This window comes from Siphateles boraxobius, unplaced genomic scaffold (assembly GCF_051911475.1).
Source record: "Siphateles boraxobius isolate OS27281-9 unplaced genomic scaffold, OSU_SipBor_1 35, whole genome shotgun sequence".
NCBI lineage: Eukaryota > Metazoa > Chordata > Actinopteri > Cypriniformes > Leuciscidae > Siphateles > Siphateles boraxobius.
The window spans coordinates 11,944,066-11,958,877 of record NW_027508975.1 but is presented as its reverse complement, the minus strand read 5'-3'; the positions used below and the strand labels follow the sequence as shown (position 1 = coordinate 11,958,877).

Below are 14,812 nucleotides of genomic sequence, written 5' to 3'. Positions count from 1 at the left end.
TAGTAGGCCCATACAACAACATCCATGAGAGCGATTTCTGCGCGCAACGCCGTGATGAGTTTAACAACGCGGATCAAGACTGAAGTAAGTGCGTTTCAAGTTTTATTGACATATTTAATCTAGTGAACATGAACCATATTCGTATAAACCGTATTCGTCGTTACAATGAAATATTCAAATGAAATATATGTGCAAATAAGGACATTGCTCAGCCGTATGTTACAACTGATTTTTTTTTTTTTTTTTTTTATGCACAGAAGACTGTAGACCGACCATTCAAAGTAGCCTACAATGGACAAAGTAGCCTAACAATGCATGCCTTTATTCTTGCTGTTAAACTGGCGTGTGTCGTTTGTTCAGAGACACTTTAAGACGAATTCGTGTTTAAGAACACAATATTACTGGTAGCCTGACCTGTTTAAAATCACAAAATGATTTTCTGGTTTTTAAAGTCATCTACATTTTTCTTTTCTTTTATATGAATTGCTTTTTTTCTTCAATGACACCTTTTCACTGCTTTATGGGTAAAATAAATGTGTTTTTTTTTTTTTATTACGGATCTTTTAAAATGAAAGAATCATAACAGACGACCCAACTACTCAGGCATTGACGGCTCCAAAAGAGAACGAAATTCCAGTGGAGTTTATTTATTAGCAGTGTAGGACATCACCACAAAGGGGCGCAATATTCAAGAGAGTGAATTCGAATCATTTTAGGACACTGCGTTGGTTTTCTTTGTGATAGTAGTTTAGAGAATGTTTCAGCTTTTGACTTTGAAGGATGAGACAATATTGCTTTTGGAAGCTCCTCATGGGATATGACCCCATAGAGTCACTGAGCCCGAGCAATTTGACATATCAAAAAAAAAGAAAATTGACATGGTATCATTCAGGGTAAAACAACGTTTAATTATTTATTTAAATTATTTTCTTTGTGAAAGGTAATACAGTGTATATATTATTATTATTTTATGCGTATAAGCTTTTTGTGGCATTTTGGCGCCAAATGACGCTTACTGAAATAAATTAATAATTAAAAAAAAAAGTTCGGTGTTCGGTTTTGTTGAAGCGGGTCTTACATGCTTCTGTCTTACGCTTCATGAGGCACACTTGCACACACACACGGTCTCTCGCTCTCTGCTGTGCGCGCGAGCTCTACATTCCGGGAGATTTGAACTAATTTGCGGGCATCAGGGAGCCGCTATCAATATGCGGGAGACTTGGGATGTCTGAGTCTTACACATTTTCTCCCATTTTGTTTCTCTGTTCTTCTTCTCGCTCTATTTTTCTTCCCTCACCCATCTTTTTCTTCCACTCCTCTCTAGTCACCTAAGCCTACGATGTAAACACATGATGTCATTTGTTAGAGAAACTTACATAAAGGAATGTTTCGCTGCACCACAGGGAGGCGCTATAACATTAACAAAACGCCACAAATCATCTGGAAAGACCGCAAGAAAAAGCATTACATCATCCCTGTTGTAAAAATAGACTAAGAATTGCTCCTTGAGTTCTTGAAAGTGGAGCATTTTGCCACCTGTTTCCAAGCTGTTAATAGATAATGACATCATCTGAAACGGCTCATGGAAAGCAGGATTTGACACTCAGGTGGGAATGAATGGATGAAGTTGCTATGCAACCTGGTCATCTGAATTAGCCAAAGTGCCCTTGAAATTCTCCCTCAGTGTAATTTTTTGTTCGTCGCTTTCCTTTTACATGAATGGACGGACGGAGCAGAGTCACATTAGTGTGGTCTGACAGAAGGTGTGAGGTAGTCAAATGTGAATTCTGAAAGGTCATTTGCTAATTCAGCTCACTGTAGTTTTAATATCTGTGGATTTACATAGGACTATTCAGAGCATTGGCAATAAATTCATGGAAAATATTTCAGTCTTGTAAAGATCTGAATGAATGATCATTCGGTAAAACGGATACGTTATTTATCATTGATATGAATGCACAATGCGATCAGCAACAAGACCACGCCGTAATCGCTGATATAAATGATACAAATTTACATTTAAAATGTACAAAATGTCAAGTCACCTTAATTTATATAGTGCTTACAACTCAAGTTGTTTCAAAGCAGCTTCGCTGTAAAAAACACAAGCTGCTTCAAATATTAGACAAATATGAATTCTGCTGTAAAGCAGCTCTACACACAATAGTGTTATTTTATAGCTCAAGTCAGTTCAGTGTTGATTTGCTTCAGTTAAATAAGTGATTATTGTTCATCGATTATGAAATTAGTTCAATGTGAACTTGTTTGTTCCATTTTCTGGAAATGTAGATTTCCAAACTCTTGAATATCCAGACTCTGGGAAAAAGTCACTCAATGCTGAATCTAATCTAATTAACATACATTAATCTTACAAGTCTACAATATGATGGCATCACAGACAGTTTGTAGAAATGACTGCGTCTACATCTGAATCCACAATCGTGTGTATAGTATCAGTCCGACCCCGCGACATGTCCATCCTTATGGCGGGCATTAATATGATAATGAAATGGAATATGGAGAGTGATATTTGGAAAGCATACGTTTCCTCTCGTCTGTCTGTCCCTCTCGATGTATAATCACTCTCTGCCCGTGTTTGATGAGCAGGGAGAATTTCATTAAACCGACGATATGGACTAGTCTCATTCACCGTGCCTCGGGCTTCCTCCAAGAATCTGCCAACATATATATCTGTGTGCCGCCGCTATTCATATATGCAAACATTTCTGTCAAATCTCTTCTCACCTGACAACAGTGTGAACCCAATAAACCAGAGGCAGATAAGAGCTGGCGTCAGTAGGCAGAACTAATATTATTTGTGCAGTGGAAAGCGTTTATCTGTCACGGACTGAGAATTGATGGTTTTGTGTCACTTTTGTTTAATAATGATGTGGTAATCTCAATATGCCCACTGGCTCGAGCTCTATTAAAGTTCAAAAGATTATCCAAATTAAAATCTCATTTGAAATATTGCTTTTTCCCAATATTTTGACTGGAGGTGGATTCTATTGGATGCGATATTTCTCACTTAGCAATCCAATTAACATTTTATGTTTGACAAACTGCAACGATGGCAAATAGGACCGGGGCTGCGCGACTGTGAAATCTTATAATGGGTCTTTCAAATACTGAACTAGCTGCAATAAAACTTTTTTAATTTCGCGACAGACGAGATTTAAATATGGCCCTGAATGTGATGACTCAAATGTGGCTGTCACTAAACAAAAGCAGAAAAATAGTTTTCGTATCTTTGCGGTGACAGTGGATGTCAGAGCCCTTATCATGAAGTCAGATTTCCATTCACTATTGCATTACATTGAATTAGCTTTAGTGATTGCTTGCCAGAACGTGTCTAGTTGGTGTGTGTCTTTATGTCACATCACGGGTGATCACAGCACTCTGTGGCCTGAAGAAGACACTGACTCTGAACAAATGAAATTAGGGACTTGATCACCTGTCAGCTGCTCCCTTATCCAACTGCATATTTTGTAACTATATAGTTATTTACATATACATTCACTGTCCACCTTATTAGGGACACCTGTTCAACTGTTCGTTAGATATGGCAGCAAATCAATGCATTTAGGCATGTAGACATACATAGTCAAGACAATCTGCTGGCGTTCAAACTGAGCATCAGAATATGGAAAAAAGGTGATTTAAGTGACTTTGAACGTGATTGAACATGGTTGTTGCTGCCAGACAGTTCTGAGTATTTCAGAAACTGTTGATCTACTGAGATTTTCAAATACAACCATCTCTAGGTTTTACTGAAAATATCCAGTGAGTGGCAGTTCTGTGGTTGAAAATGTCTTGTTGAATGCCAGAGGTCAGAGGAGAATGACCAGACTGGTTCAAGCTGATAGAAAAGCAGCAGTAACTAAAATAACCACTCGCTATAACCAAGGAATCCAGAAGAGCTTCTCTGAACGCACAACACGTTGAACCTTGAAGCAGACGAGCTATAGCAGCAGAAGAACACACCGGTGCCTCTCCTGTCAGCTAAGAACAGGAAACTGAGGCTACTATTCACACAGGCTTACCAAAATTGAATGATTGTAAAAAGCGTTGCCTGGTCTGATGTGTCTTGATTTCTGCTGCAACATTCAGACTGTGTGTAGGGTCAGAATTTGGCATAAACAAAATGAAAGCATGGATCCATCCTGCCTTGCATCAACTGTTCAGGCTGCTGGTGGTTTAATGGTGTGTTAGATATTTTCTTTGTCACACTTTGGGCCTCTTAGTACCAACTGAGCATAATTTAAATGCCACATCAGCTTACCTGAGTATTGTTGCTGACCATGTCCATCCCTTTATGACCACAGTGTAAATCTGATGGTTACTTCCAGCAGGATAACACGCCATGTCACAAAGCTTAAATCATCTAAAAACTGATCTCAAAGTTCACTATTCTCAAATGGCCTCCACAGTCACCAGATCTCAATCCAATAGAGCACTTTTGAGATGTGATGGAACGGGAGATTCACATCATGGATGTGCAGCTGACAAATCTGCAGCAACTGTGTGATGCTATCATGTAAATATGGACCAAAATCTCTGAGGAATGTTTACAGAACCTTGTTGAATCTATACCACGAAGAATTGAGGCAGTTCTGAAGGCAAAAGTTAGTCTAAACGTTTGGAGTTTATTTATTATTACTTTTTTCCACATCAAATTATGAAATTTAACAAATAGAAGTTTTTTTTTTTTTTTAAAGAACTATGTTGACCATTTGTTGGATGTTTTCCTTCATTGTCTGGTAACCAGCCACTTTGAATGAATGAATTAATGACATGCAGTTTCTACAAAAATCATCTAGAATATTTTTAGCATCATGAATGAAAATAATTTAATAGAATTCAATAATAATAATAAATAATAAAATTATCAAGGGTTTTCAAAATTGGTAGTATGTGCAAAATACTGTTTGAATTGCTAGATATACAGACATAATTCACTATCTAAAGAAAATAGAAAACAGCACTTGTCAGATATTCCATATTAAAAAATAAAAATGTAAACATTTTCTAAGTGGTTTTTAACACATCTGATAATGTTACATGCTATTGCATCAGTTTATCGTTCAACTTATTGGATAATAAGTGTCATAGACCTCAATTATCTCACATTCTTAAATAAAGTATTAGAGATGTTGCATTTTAGAGTCTATAGCAATAGGCTCTTTATTGTGGTTTGACACCTTGGGTGTATCAGCATCACTCAACAGTGCCAAGAGTTCATAGGTTCAATGAATTTCTGCTGTGTGCAGTTTCTCAGAGCAGTGAGTCATTTTCCACAGCTCAGTCAATGGAGCATGTCAGTTTCGTCTCATTTCCCCACCTCCACCTCACACTGAACAGACTGCTCTGGTGTCACAGACCCTCCATGTATCCGTCTGTCTCTCTACTCCATGCAGCCTGAGCTTAGATACTCCAACTCACATACCGGCGTGAGTTGTCGGTTAATGACGCAGTAAGGCACCTGAGTGACGTATGTACTGAAAAACTGACCTGCCTGCTGACCTAAAGGGGTAATTCAAACAAAAATCCTGTGATCATTTAATCGCTCTCATATCTTTTTAAAATTGCATGATTTTCTTTGTTCTGCAGGACACACAAAAAATATATTTTGAAGAATGTTTCAGCTGTCTGTATTATGAAAGTCAATGGGACCCAAATTTTATTTTGGGACCCAAAATTAACTCAACTGGGACCCAGAAAGCAATTCACGTACCAGATGTCGGCCGGATCTGGGCCGACACCATGTTCCTGGTTGGGTATATTCCAATTCATTGCATACAGATATCAAATATGGTGCCACATACCTCAAACATCAGCCAAAGTTCAAAGAATATAGGGCCTGTCCCAATACACGCACTTACAGTCTTGGCCACTTGAGCGCATGTACGTGACATGAAGTGAAACTGCCCCAGATCTGATAAATGCCGTAGCTCAGTGCCATTAATGCACACTAAATTCACACTATCTCTAATAATGCTACAGACTGATATTGTAGGCTGTGTATCCCATCATTCGTCATGTTCAGAAACTCACAGGAAATCGCATGAATTCGAGAAAAGATGTGAACTTACCAAACATCCAAAACAATGTGTCCTAAATGCACTTTTTGTATGTGTGTAGTACTGTGTGTGTCCATATGATGATACTGTATTTTACCAGCTGAGAACTCACAAAGAGTTAATAAATGTGTAAAGGAATCAAAACAGTGGTAGGAATTCCTCTGTTGCACACATAAAAGTTCTGCTTCAATGAGACGCAGTTCCAATGCCTGTACCGAACTGTAATGGTCAACGTTGCGACTAGCAGTGTGTTCTTTTTAGGGTGGCATCTTGTGACATCACATACTGTTTTGGTTTGTTTAGAGTCTGAACACACCCTTAAAGTGCAAGTGTATATTAGAAGTATGTAAATAAAGCTCTGTAAAAAAAATGCTACTTGATTTTTACAACACTATAAGTGTGTCCTCTTGGGTAATCTATAGTTCTACACAGTTGCGGGCTTCTCGCCCACTTGAACACGAGTCAAATACAGGAAATTTTGTCAAGTGGCCACAGACAAGTGCAAAGACCACAAGTGTGGGTATAAGGACAGGGTCAACAAAAGGCTGTGAGTTCGGTTGTACACGTTCGAAACATTCATGAAGTATACTTTGGGTTAACATCAAATCTCATTGGTTCTCGAATATCACATGATCAAACGTCAAGCCGTTTGTGGTTTGCCATATTTGATGTAGACTTTGCATGCAATGTTTTGAATTATATGAGAGTGAAGACTTAAAATATCGATGTGTCAACCAGAATAGGATGAGTAAATGATGAGAGCATTTTTGGGTGGTGTTCTTTGAAACAACATGCTCAGAGTGGGATTTAAACCGGCGTCTCCGGCATGGGAAGCTATCAAGGACGCAGTCTCTAGTACACCTCTTGAGGCCAGGTAAGTGAGGTTTATACGCACAGCTCTTACTAACTTACTCACCCCATTAAACCTCACTCCCATGGGTCACGGCAACAGATGTAACTGGTCCTACTTTAACCACTCCAAGCAGGATTCGAACCGGTGTGGGAGGCAGGCCCGCTAACAAGAATGCTAAAAACCACAATCTTTAGTCCAGTCCCTAGAACACCTCCTGAGACCAGGAGAGTGAGGTTTACACCCACAGAAAGAGCATTTTAGTGATAAAAAAACAAAAAACTTTTATGTTAGAGGTTCTTTGTGGAACCATCAGTGCAATTAAATAACGTTTATTTTTAAGTGTTGGTTAAACATTTAATTAGGCAGAAATAAACTTTATTTCTGCAGAATTTAGATGTACCACCATTGGTACCATGACTAACCAACACCTGTACCCCTAAACCCTATTTCCAACATTAAAAAAGATGCAAGTGGGCAGTTTATCCTGAGTGCTAGGGCCTATTTTCAGTACACCTAGGCACATATCAACACACTGTAGCATTCATCTGATTTGGCTGTTCTAAACAAACATGTGTTAACAAGCTGCCAACACATTACAGGCATCAAGCACATGACCTAAAGCGGAAGACAAACAACATTTCTTCCCATCTCACTCTTGTTTTCTGGGTAAGCGTAGCCGCAGAGCAGTGAACGATACTTGATGATGGCTCTACATGTGTGGAGCACTGGTTAATTGATTGTTAACAGCCCACGTACTGCGAGCTATGACTGTTATATGAGAGAAGGTGACTCACGGCGAGCCCCTCGCGAGACAAAGAAAGAGAAAGAGCGCAGTTTTGTGGAAGCAGGGAACAGAGCTGGGATGAGTCATCGCTGTTTCCTGCATCTATTTACAGTCACTCAAACGACCTACAGATAGACAACGCTTTACAATATGAAAAGAGATGTCTGTTTTTCATAGAAGATCACACCTTTTTGAGTGTGGCTTTCATTTCATTCACACCATCAATGAATGAAAAGGTGTAGATGAGGATGATCTTTCAGAAAAAAAATACACCAAAAGAGAAGTGGATTAAGTATGCTGACATTGATTTATTGGGCTTGTTTAGAGAAGAGCATTTAAATACATTAACATAATGAGACAATAAGACTGTAGACAATTAAGGTGTTGTGTACAGTAAATCCCATTTAGGCTCTCACATTCTATTTAACTGCAGCTGATGAAAGAGTAAGATAGAAAGAGAAAAATATTACCTAATATCTTATACATAGCAGAATATCTGATAGAAAAGATGTCAGGGATCCAGAAATAGAGACATTAAGAGTAGGTTTGTGCCGTATTGTGCATATTACTATGACAGACCAGCATTTTCTACAGTGTTTGCAAGGCAGCACTGTATTGCTATTCCTCAAACATTGCGGTTATGGCTTTTTCTAAACTCTAAACCTCTTCCTAAATTAACATAACATCTGACTCCATTCCAACTTGTGCTCAAAAACGTTAGCATTCCAAATGACATAACATTTGTATTTGCATATTGAATTGATATTACTGTTTTCTTAAACCATCTTTACACTTTAAAAGGTGCACACTAGGCACAGAAGATGCTTAAAATATTTATCTTTGTATATTTAATATATAGAGACTACCATTCAAAAATGTGGGGTCGTGAGATTATTTTTATGTTTTTGAAAGAAGGCTCACCAAGCCTGCTTTTATTTGATCAAAAATACAATAAAAGCAGTAACATTGTAAATTATTACAATTTAAGAACCGTTTCCTGTTTGAATTATTTTAAAATGTAATTTATTGCTGAGATAGCAAAGCTGAATTTTCAGAATCATAACTCTAGTCTTCAGTGTCTCATGATCCTTCAGTAATCATTCAAAATGCTGTTTTGCTGCTCATGAAACATTTTATATTATTATCAATGTTGAAAAAAGTTGTGCTGAAACAATGATTTTAAGGATTTTTGATGAATAGTAAGGTCAAAAGAACCACATTTTTTTAAAGAATCTTTTGTAACATTATAAATGTCTTCACTATACTACTACAACTTTTGATCAACTTAATGCATAATCGCTGAATAAAAGTATCCAAAAACATATTTTTACTCAAAAGCTTTCTTTTGCTGCCTTGCAACCACTTAGTGGCTGTTCATTTGATCAATACTGTAATAAATAGAAAAATACAAAACATATTTCGACAACAATTATACAAGGACAACAGATGGCACAGGTTTGCTCTACTAATTAATAATTTAAGGCTCTAATCACACATTTATCAAACACAAATAAGACACTCCCAAATTTCTCATTGAAATAAACAAGGAGCTTTTGCTGATTGTTTTGACAGCACTCTTGAACGGGCATTGTCAAACAGCTCTTTTATGAGCACTTCTGAACTTTATCGTCCCTAGCAAGAGGAGATACTACTCCTTCACCAGAGGCCGGACTGGGAGGCTTCATTACAGGGTCTGCTGGGCTTCTCATTGCACTCAGGACTCTGCCCCCCCCCTTCCGTTCTCCACTTGAGTCTTCGTTTTTTGTGGGAGTTGTGGAGAAGTTAGACGTCAGGATTCCACCTGCCATCAGAACCCCCCCCAGAGTGAGAAGCCCCGTCCCGACCAGAACACATATGTGTAGTGAATGATTGTGGCGCATGGCCTGGCGGTCCACGAACAGCAGTTCACCTTCACCAAAAGCCTCAATGCGAGTGGGGATGGCATAGCCCACTGTCATGATCACCAGCCCCACTGTCAGTAGTACCACACCAACCGCAAGTGTGACCTAAGAGTGAACAAAAGAGTGTTCTTCATTCTCTTGCACTATATGTTGGTTCTATTGACCCTACGACAGCGGTTACTTAACCACAGCCACAGCTTTTCAAGGGCGAGTAATCTATCTATGTCCGTCAAACAAAACAACCACGTGGAATGAATTACTTAAAAGGCAGTTTATCATAGTTTATCACCACACAAAAATCAGAAAGCATCAGCTTATGTTGAAACACTAAATATAATGGTAGAAGACAAGTAAACAATGAAATGCAAGGGGAAATCCAAACATAGAAGTGTCTGACAGTTGACATGCCAGAAACATTGACATATAATTGACATTGACACGTGCAATGGACAATTTGCAGATGCAAATGGTGTAAATGTTGTATTTTTTGTGTTTTCCTTAAAATAGAATAAACTTTGGCTACATGTCACATTACTTATCAGAGCTGTTAAAAATCCATTAGGCATGTTTGTTTTTCAAATAAAACCAAATAATCCACACATTTGATGAAGTATCTTGGATGAAGCCTATGTGCATTTACTCTAACAGCAGGTAGAAGTATACAGAGGAAATAAACCAATTATCCTGCTTGATTGATCTAACTTTGAAGCACGATGCCATATAAAAATCTTTGTAATCGCCTAAATCTAGCGTCTAAGCAGCTTTATTTGTAAAGTCTTTTTATTTTCACAGATTCACAGATATGTAAAATAAATGAAGGTCAATGTCATAAAAAAATATTATCCAATGTTTACATTTTGAATGATTAATAATGGCTGATTTCAGGAAACGGAATAAACAAAACTCTATTAAAGGGTTGGTTGATTATGATTTAACTTTTTTTATCTTTAGTTAGTGTGTAATGTTGCTGTTTTAGCATAAACAACATCTGCAAAGTTACGAAGCTCAGAGTTCAAATCAAAGAGAGATATTTTCTTTTACAGAAATCGCTTTTTAAAGGGGTCATTGCATGCCCATTTTCCACAAGTTGGTATGATTCTATAGGGTCTTCATGTAAAGTGTGTAACATACTTTGTTTAAAATTCAATGGTTGTGTAAAACAACACCCTTTTTACCTCCTCAAAAACAGCTCTGTTCACAGCGACCCATTTCGGTGCATGTCTCTTTAAATGATAATGAGCAAAATACGGGTCAGCGGTCGTGCGCGGAGCATGAGCAATATGACATCATATTGCTCAGAAAACCTAAACGGCTTGATTATTGAGAGTGATTAGGCTTTTTGAGGATTAAAAAAAAAAGGAGTAATTGGATTTTTTTCATTGTATGGTGGTTGTGTCCATACACTGCAAAGACATTTATATGCAAACACCATATAAAAGGGAATTTTACATCCGATGACCCCCTTTAAGGACTACAACAAACTAATGGTATAGGGACTGCTACAATGAGCTTATTCACGGGTTAGTGATATCTCTAACCCTAAAGATTATATAAACCCCACCCCCAGGTATGCGATTATCATGACAGAATATGCTAATCAATGACTAGAAGATAGTTAACTCCACATTAGCTACATAAATCCATCAACCAACCATTCAGAAATGTCCTGTTGCATTCTACATGTCACTTCTTCTTGACTCTCTCATCTCCGGTTCGAACATAAAAGGCTTAACAGTTTCTGAAATTTTCAGTGCATGTCTGTGTGAGGTAATCGAAGATGCTAACACACAAGCTCTTGAAGCTCCGCCCTCTGTGCCGGGAGCAGCAGCTGATTTGCATTTAAAGGGACATACACAGAAATGGCGCGTTTTTGCTCACCCTCAAAAAGTGACAATTTTAACATGCTATAAAAAAATATCTGTGGAGTATTTTGAGCTAAAACTTCACATACACACTCTTGGGATATCAGAGACTTACTTTACATCTTGTGAAAAGGGCATTATAGGACCCTTTTAAATACCTAATCCAAATTACATGTTACATAACACCTTTTTAGCTTAGACAAAGGCATTTGCCAAAAATAGTAGCTAGTTTGTATGTGTATGACAGTTCAGTAAAGCTTGACAGACTTCAAAACTTGACGGACAAAATAGCGGATGGCAACAAGTCTTCTCAGTGCACCGATTTGATTGAATATTTGGCTATAATCACTCATTTATCTATTGTAAAGTCAATTGACAATTGACAAGGTTTTTTGATCAATCAAAAATTAAATGATCGATCAGTTATGACAACATATGTTTTTGCATTTCTTTAACTCATCAAAATAAGTTAAGCAATTTTCAACTTTTTTTAATAAGCTATACAAGATTCAACTTATTTTTAAGTCAGTTTAATGTAATTTAAGTTGAAATGACTTAAACATCCAAGTTGTTTGTACTTAAAAATTTAACTTTTGAAAAGATCAGTCAAGACAGAAAAGTGTGTGATGGTTAGTTGATGTGATTGACAGTTTGGGATGCGAATCTGAACGTGACCAGTTTTGATGCACATTTTACGGAAAATAGATATCTTCAGTGCTTTTGAAACTTTTTGATAACAAAAGCTTTTGAATACCATTTTGATAATAAAAGCATTTTAAAAATGTACCAAGTCTCAAAACAGCATAACACATTCTGGAAGACCAGAGGGGGCAAAGTGTAGTCAATCGAATTTGGTTTTGGACTCAAGCAAACATGCCAATAGTGAAAACAACATTAACTGAGAACTTTGGATCTCTTCTACAGAAAAGTGCAAAACACAACTAAACTTCTCTCTGATACCTTCCAGAAGCCTGAGCTCCACCGCAGCGGTGATCTCTGGCCCTGAAAGTCCTCCTGTTGCTCCCTCATTGAGGCTGTGCACTCCTCGTAGAAGTGGTGTAAATAGGAGCGCACTCCGAAAACACGGCAGCCGGAGTCGACCGCGTGACCGGACCCACAAACCTCAGAGCAAGAGGCCATCTCAGACCTGTGATTACAACCACACATCATTACAGACAAAAAAAAACATTGAACATTTTTTTTAACCTTCTTAGATTCGCCTTGTCACTGAGTTTTATTACAGTTTCTAGCATTTCTCAATGTGACCTTAATTCATCTGTCTTTTTTCTTTAGTCAGTCTTTTCTTCAGCCTTTTTGGGTCTTAGATCAAATATAGGCTACAATAGCGCAAATAGCTACAAAAGCTTAAAGTAAACATGCGACATTGACACTTATTGTTTTTTTTATGGAATATGGCAGTATTTATTAAAAATGATTTCTCTTTTCCTGATAAACTAAAGTCTCACTCTATATGTTTACTTGTTGATATAAGTCACAATATGCAATATTCTTTTTCTGAATCTCAGCAGTATCCATGCTTACTACAGTTGATGGTGTAGAAGTGAAAAACCACCCACTGATATTCTCTCACCTGTCATCAACACTCTCAAGAGCATCATTGAATGTAATTCATATTATTTCACATACACTTCTATTTGCATGCTATATCCATAGATTCTAACATGGTATTACCTAATGATACTGTACACTTAACTATTAAATTGTAAATTAAAAATGCAGTTTAAACAAAGAGTTTATTTGCTTTATAATTAAGCTTATTCATATTCAGAATACTGAGGAGGTACTGTAAATGGTCCATTAGCTAAAACTGAATATCAGAATAATGAACACAGAGGCTTAAAAGAGAATTATGCAAATTAGTTAATCATTTACAGCTTAGTCGTTCATAGCAAGGCATGGCGCAATTTTTGGTTGTGGTGGGGCAATTACACCCCAAAGAAAACATACACTGGTATAGTTTTTTTATAGATGTTGTAAGAGTGTTCACACAAGTTTCGGTAATATATAAAAAGATTAGGCTATTTAGCATCGCCATAAATTGAGTTGGACTGAGGAGGTAACCATAGCAACAACAGCAGACCGCAAAGATCATTATCAGACAATTATATCAGAGAACATAAAATCCTTCTTCGATCATACAGAGGATTCACATATATCACAAAAAAGTCTAAGCTGACTAAACTTCGACGAACCGCACGAGAGGCATTGCCTAACATTCCATGAATCGACTCCTTGTTAAAGTCCTTTATTTGTGTAAGTTAGCTGTTATTTGCACACTAGCTAACGATAACCGGTTTGTGCATTCAGTGATTCTAACGTTAGGCATTAGGATAGCTAAAGCATACGACGTAACTCTGCTTCCGTGACATTCAGAACACTCAAGATATTTTCGTATCTATATCATTATCTGCACGAACAAATCCAGTGTCTTATGAGCAAACGTTTAACGTTATGCAAATAGGATTGTACAGAATCGTTACGTTTAGTGCTACTGCGATTAAATCAGGCGGATCCAGAGATGCTGAAATATTGGAGACAGACAGCAATAAACATGTCAATAAACGCCAAGTCAATAAAGAGGATTTAAGGAGTCAGCGTAATTATATAAATCACAATGGCAACAGTACATTAAAATGCCACAGGCAACGGATATTGCTCATACGTCGTTATTAAAACTCATTTAAATTACACACTCATAATATCCTGATCGTGTTCATAATGTATGGCGCTTGCCAAAAAAAACGACAGCCTAACTTATCTGTGCAAATTTATCATTTTTTAAAAATATAAAATAGGTCAAATAAATTTGGCTATTACCGAATGTTCAGTAATCGATCCTTGTTGCTCGTTTTCGTGTCTTCATCAGCCAAAGTTTGCATTTGCTGGAGCGAGCGCAATGCGCATGCGCTGCTGATCTTCACAGCACATCAACACTAACTGTATATTTCCCGTTTTATTTACAATTGCGACATCTACGTAAATAAAATATTAATAATAACAATAAAGAGCACTTGATGAAGTCACATTTTAGATAGATGACTTCAAACCTGCACAACTACAGAAAATACATATTTGTTCATTTCAAAGTGAACATATATTGTCATATGGTGAATACAACAAACAAATCTAGATGCTTCCAAATACATTGTGTAAATGTTTTCCTCAACATATTTAAAAAGAGATAGATTTGGGGATTTTGGCCATCAATCATTATCCTAATCAATGGTTAATCAGTCAATCAATGTTGAGTATATTGTATAATGAGAAATATGTAGGCTAAATAGCTGAAATCACATAGCCTAGGCTACACT

The 14,812-nt window shown here is 37.3% G+C and overlaps 1 protein-coding gene across 1 annotated transcript; it reads right to left on the bottom strand.

The window, feature by feature from the left end:
- Window positions 1–8,005: 8,005 nt before the first annotated feature.
- On the bottom strand, window positions 8,006–14,404 carry nrsn1l (neurensin 1-like). The gene is made up of 3 exons (XM_077196690.1): window positions 14,319–14,404; window positions 12,441–12,627; window positions 8,006–9,723 (listed from the first exon to the last, which is right to left on the bottom strand). Exons 1-3 carry the CDS (start codon window positions 14,378–14,380, stop codon window positions 9,322–9,324), a joined length of 651 nt encoding a protein of 216 aa, XP_077052805.1. The 5' UTR covers window positions 14,381–14,404; the 3' UTR covers window positions 8,006–9,321.
- Window positions 14,405–14,812: the final 408 nt, after the last annotated feature.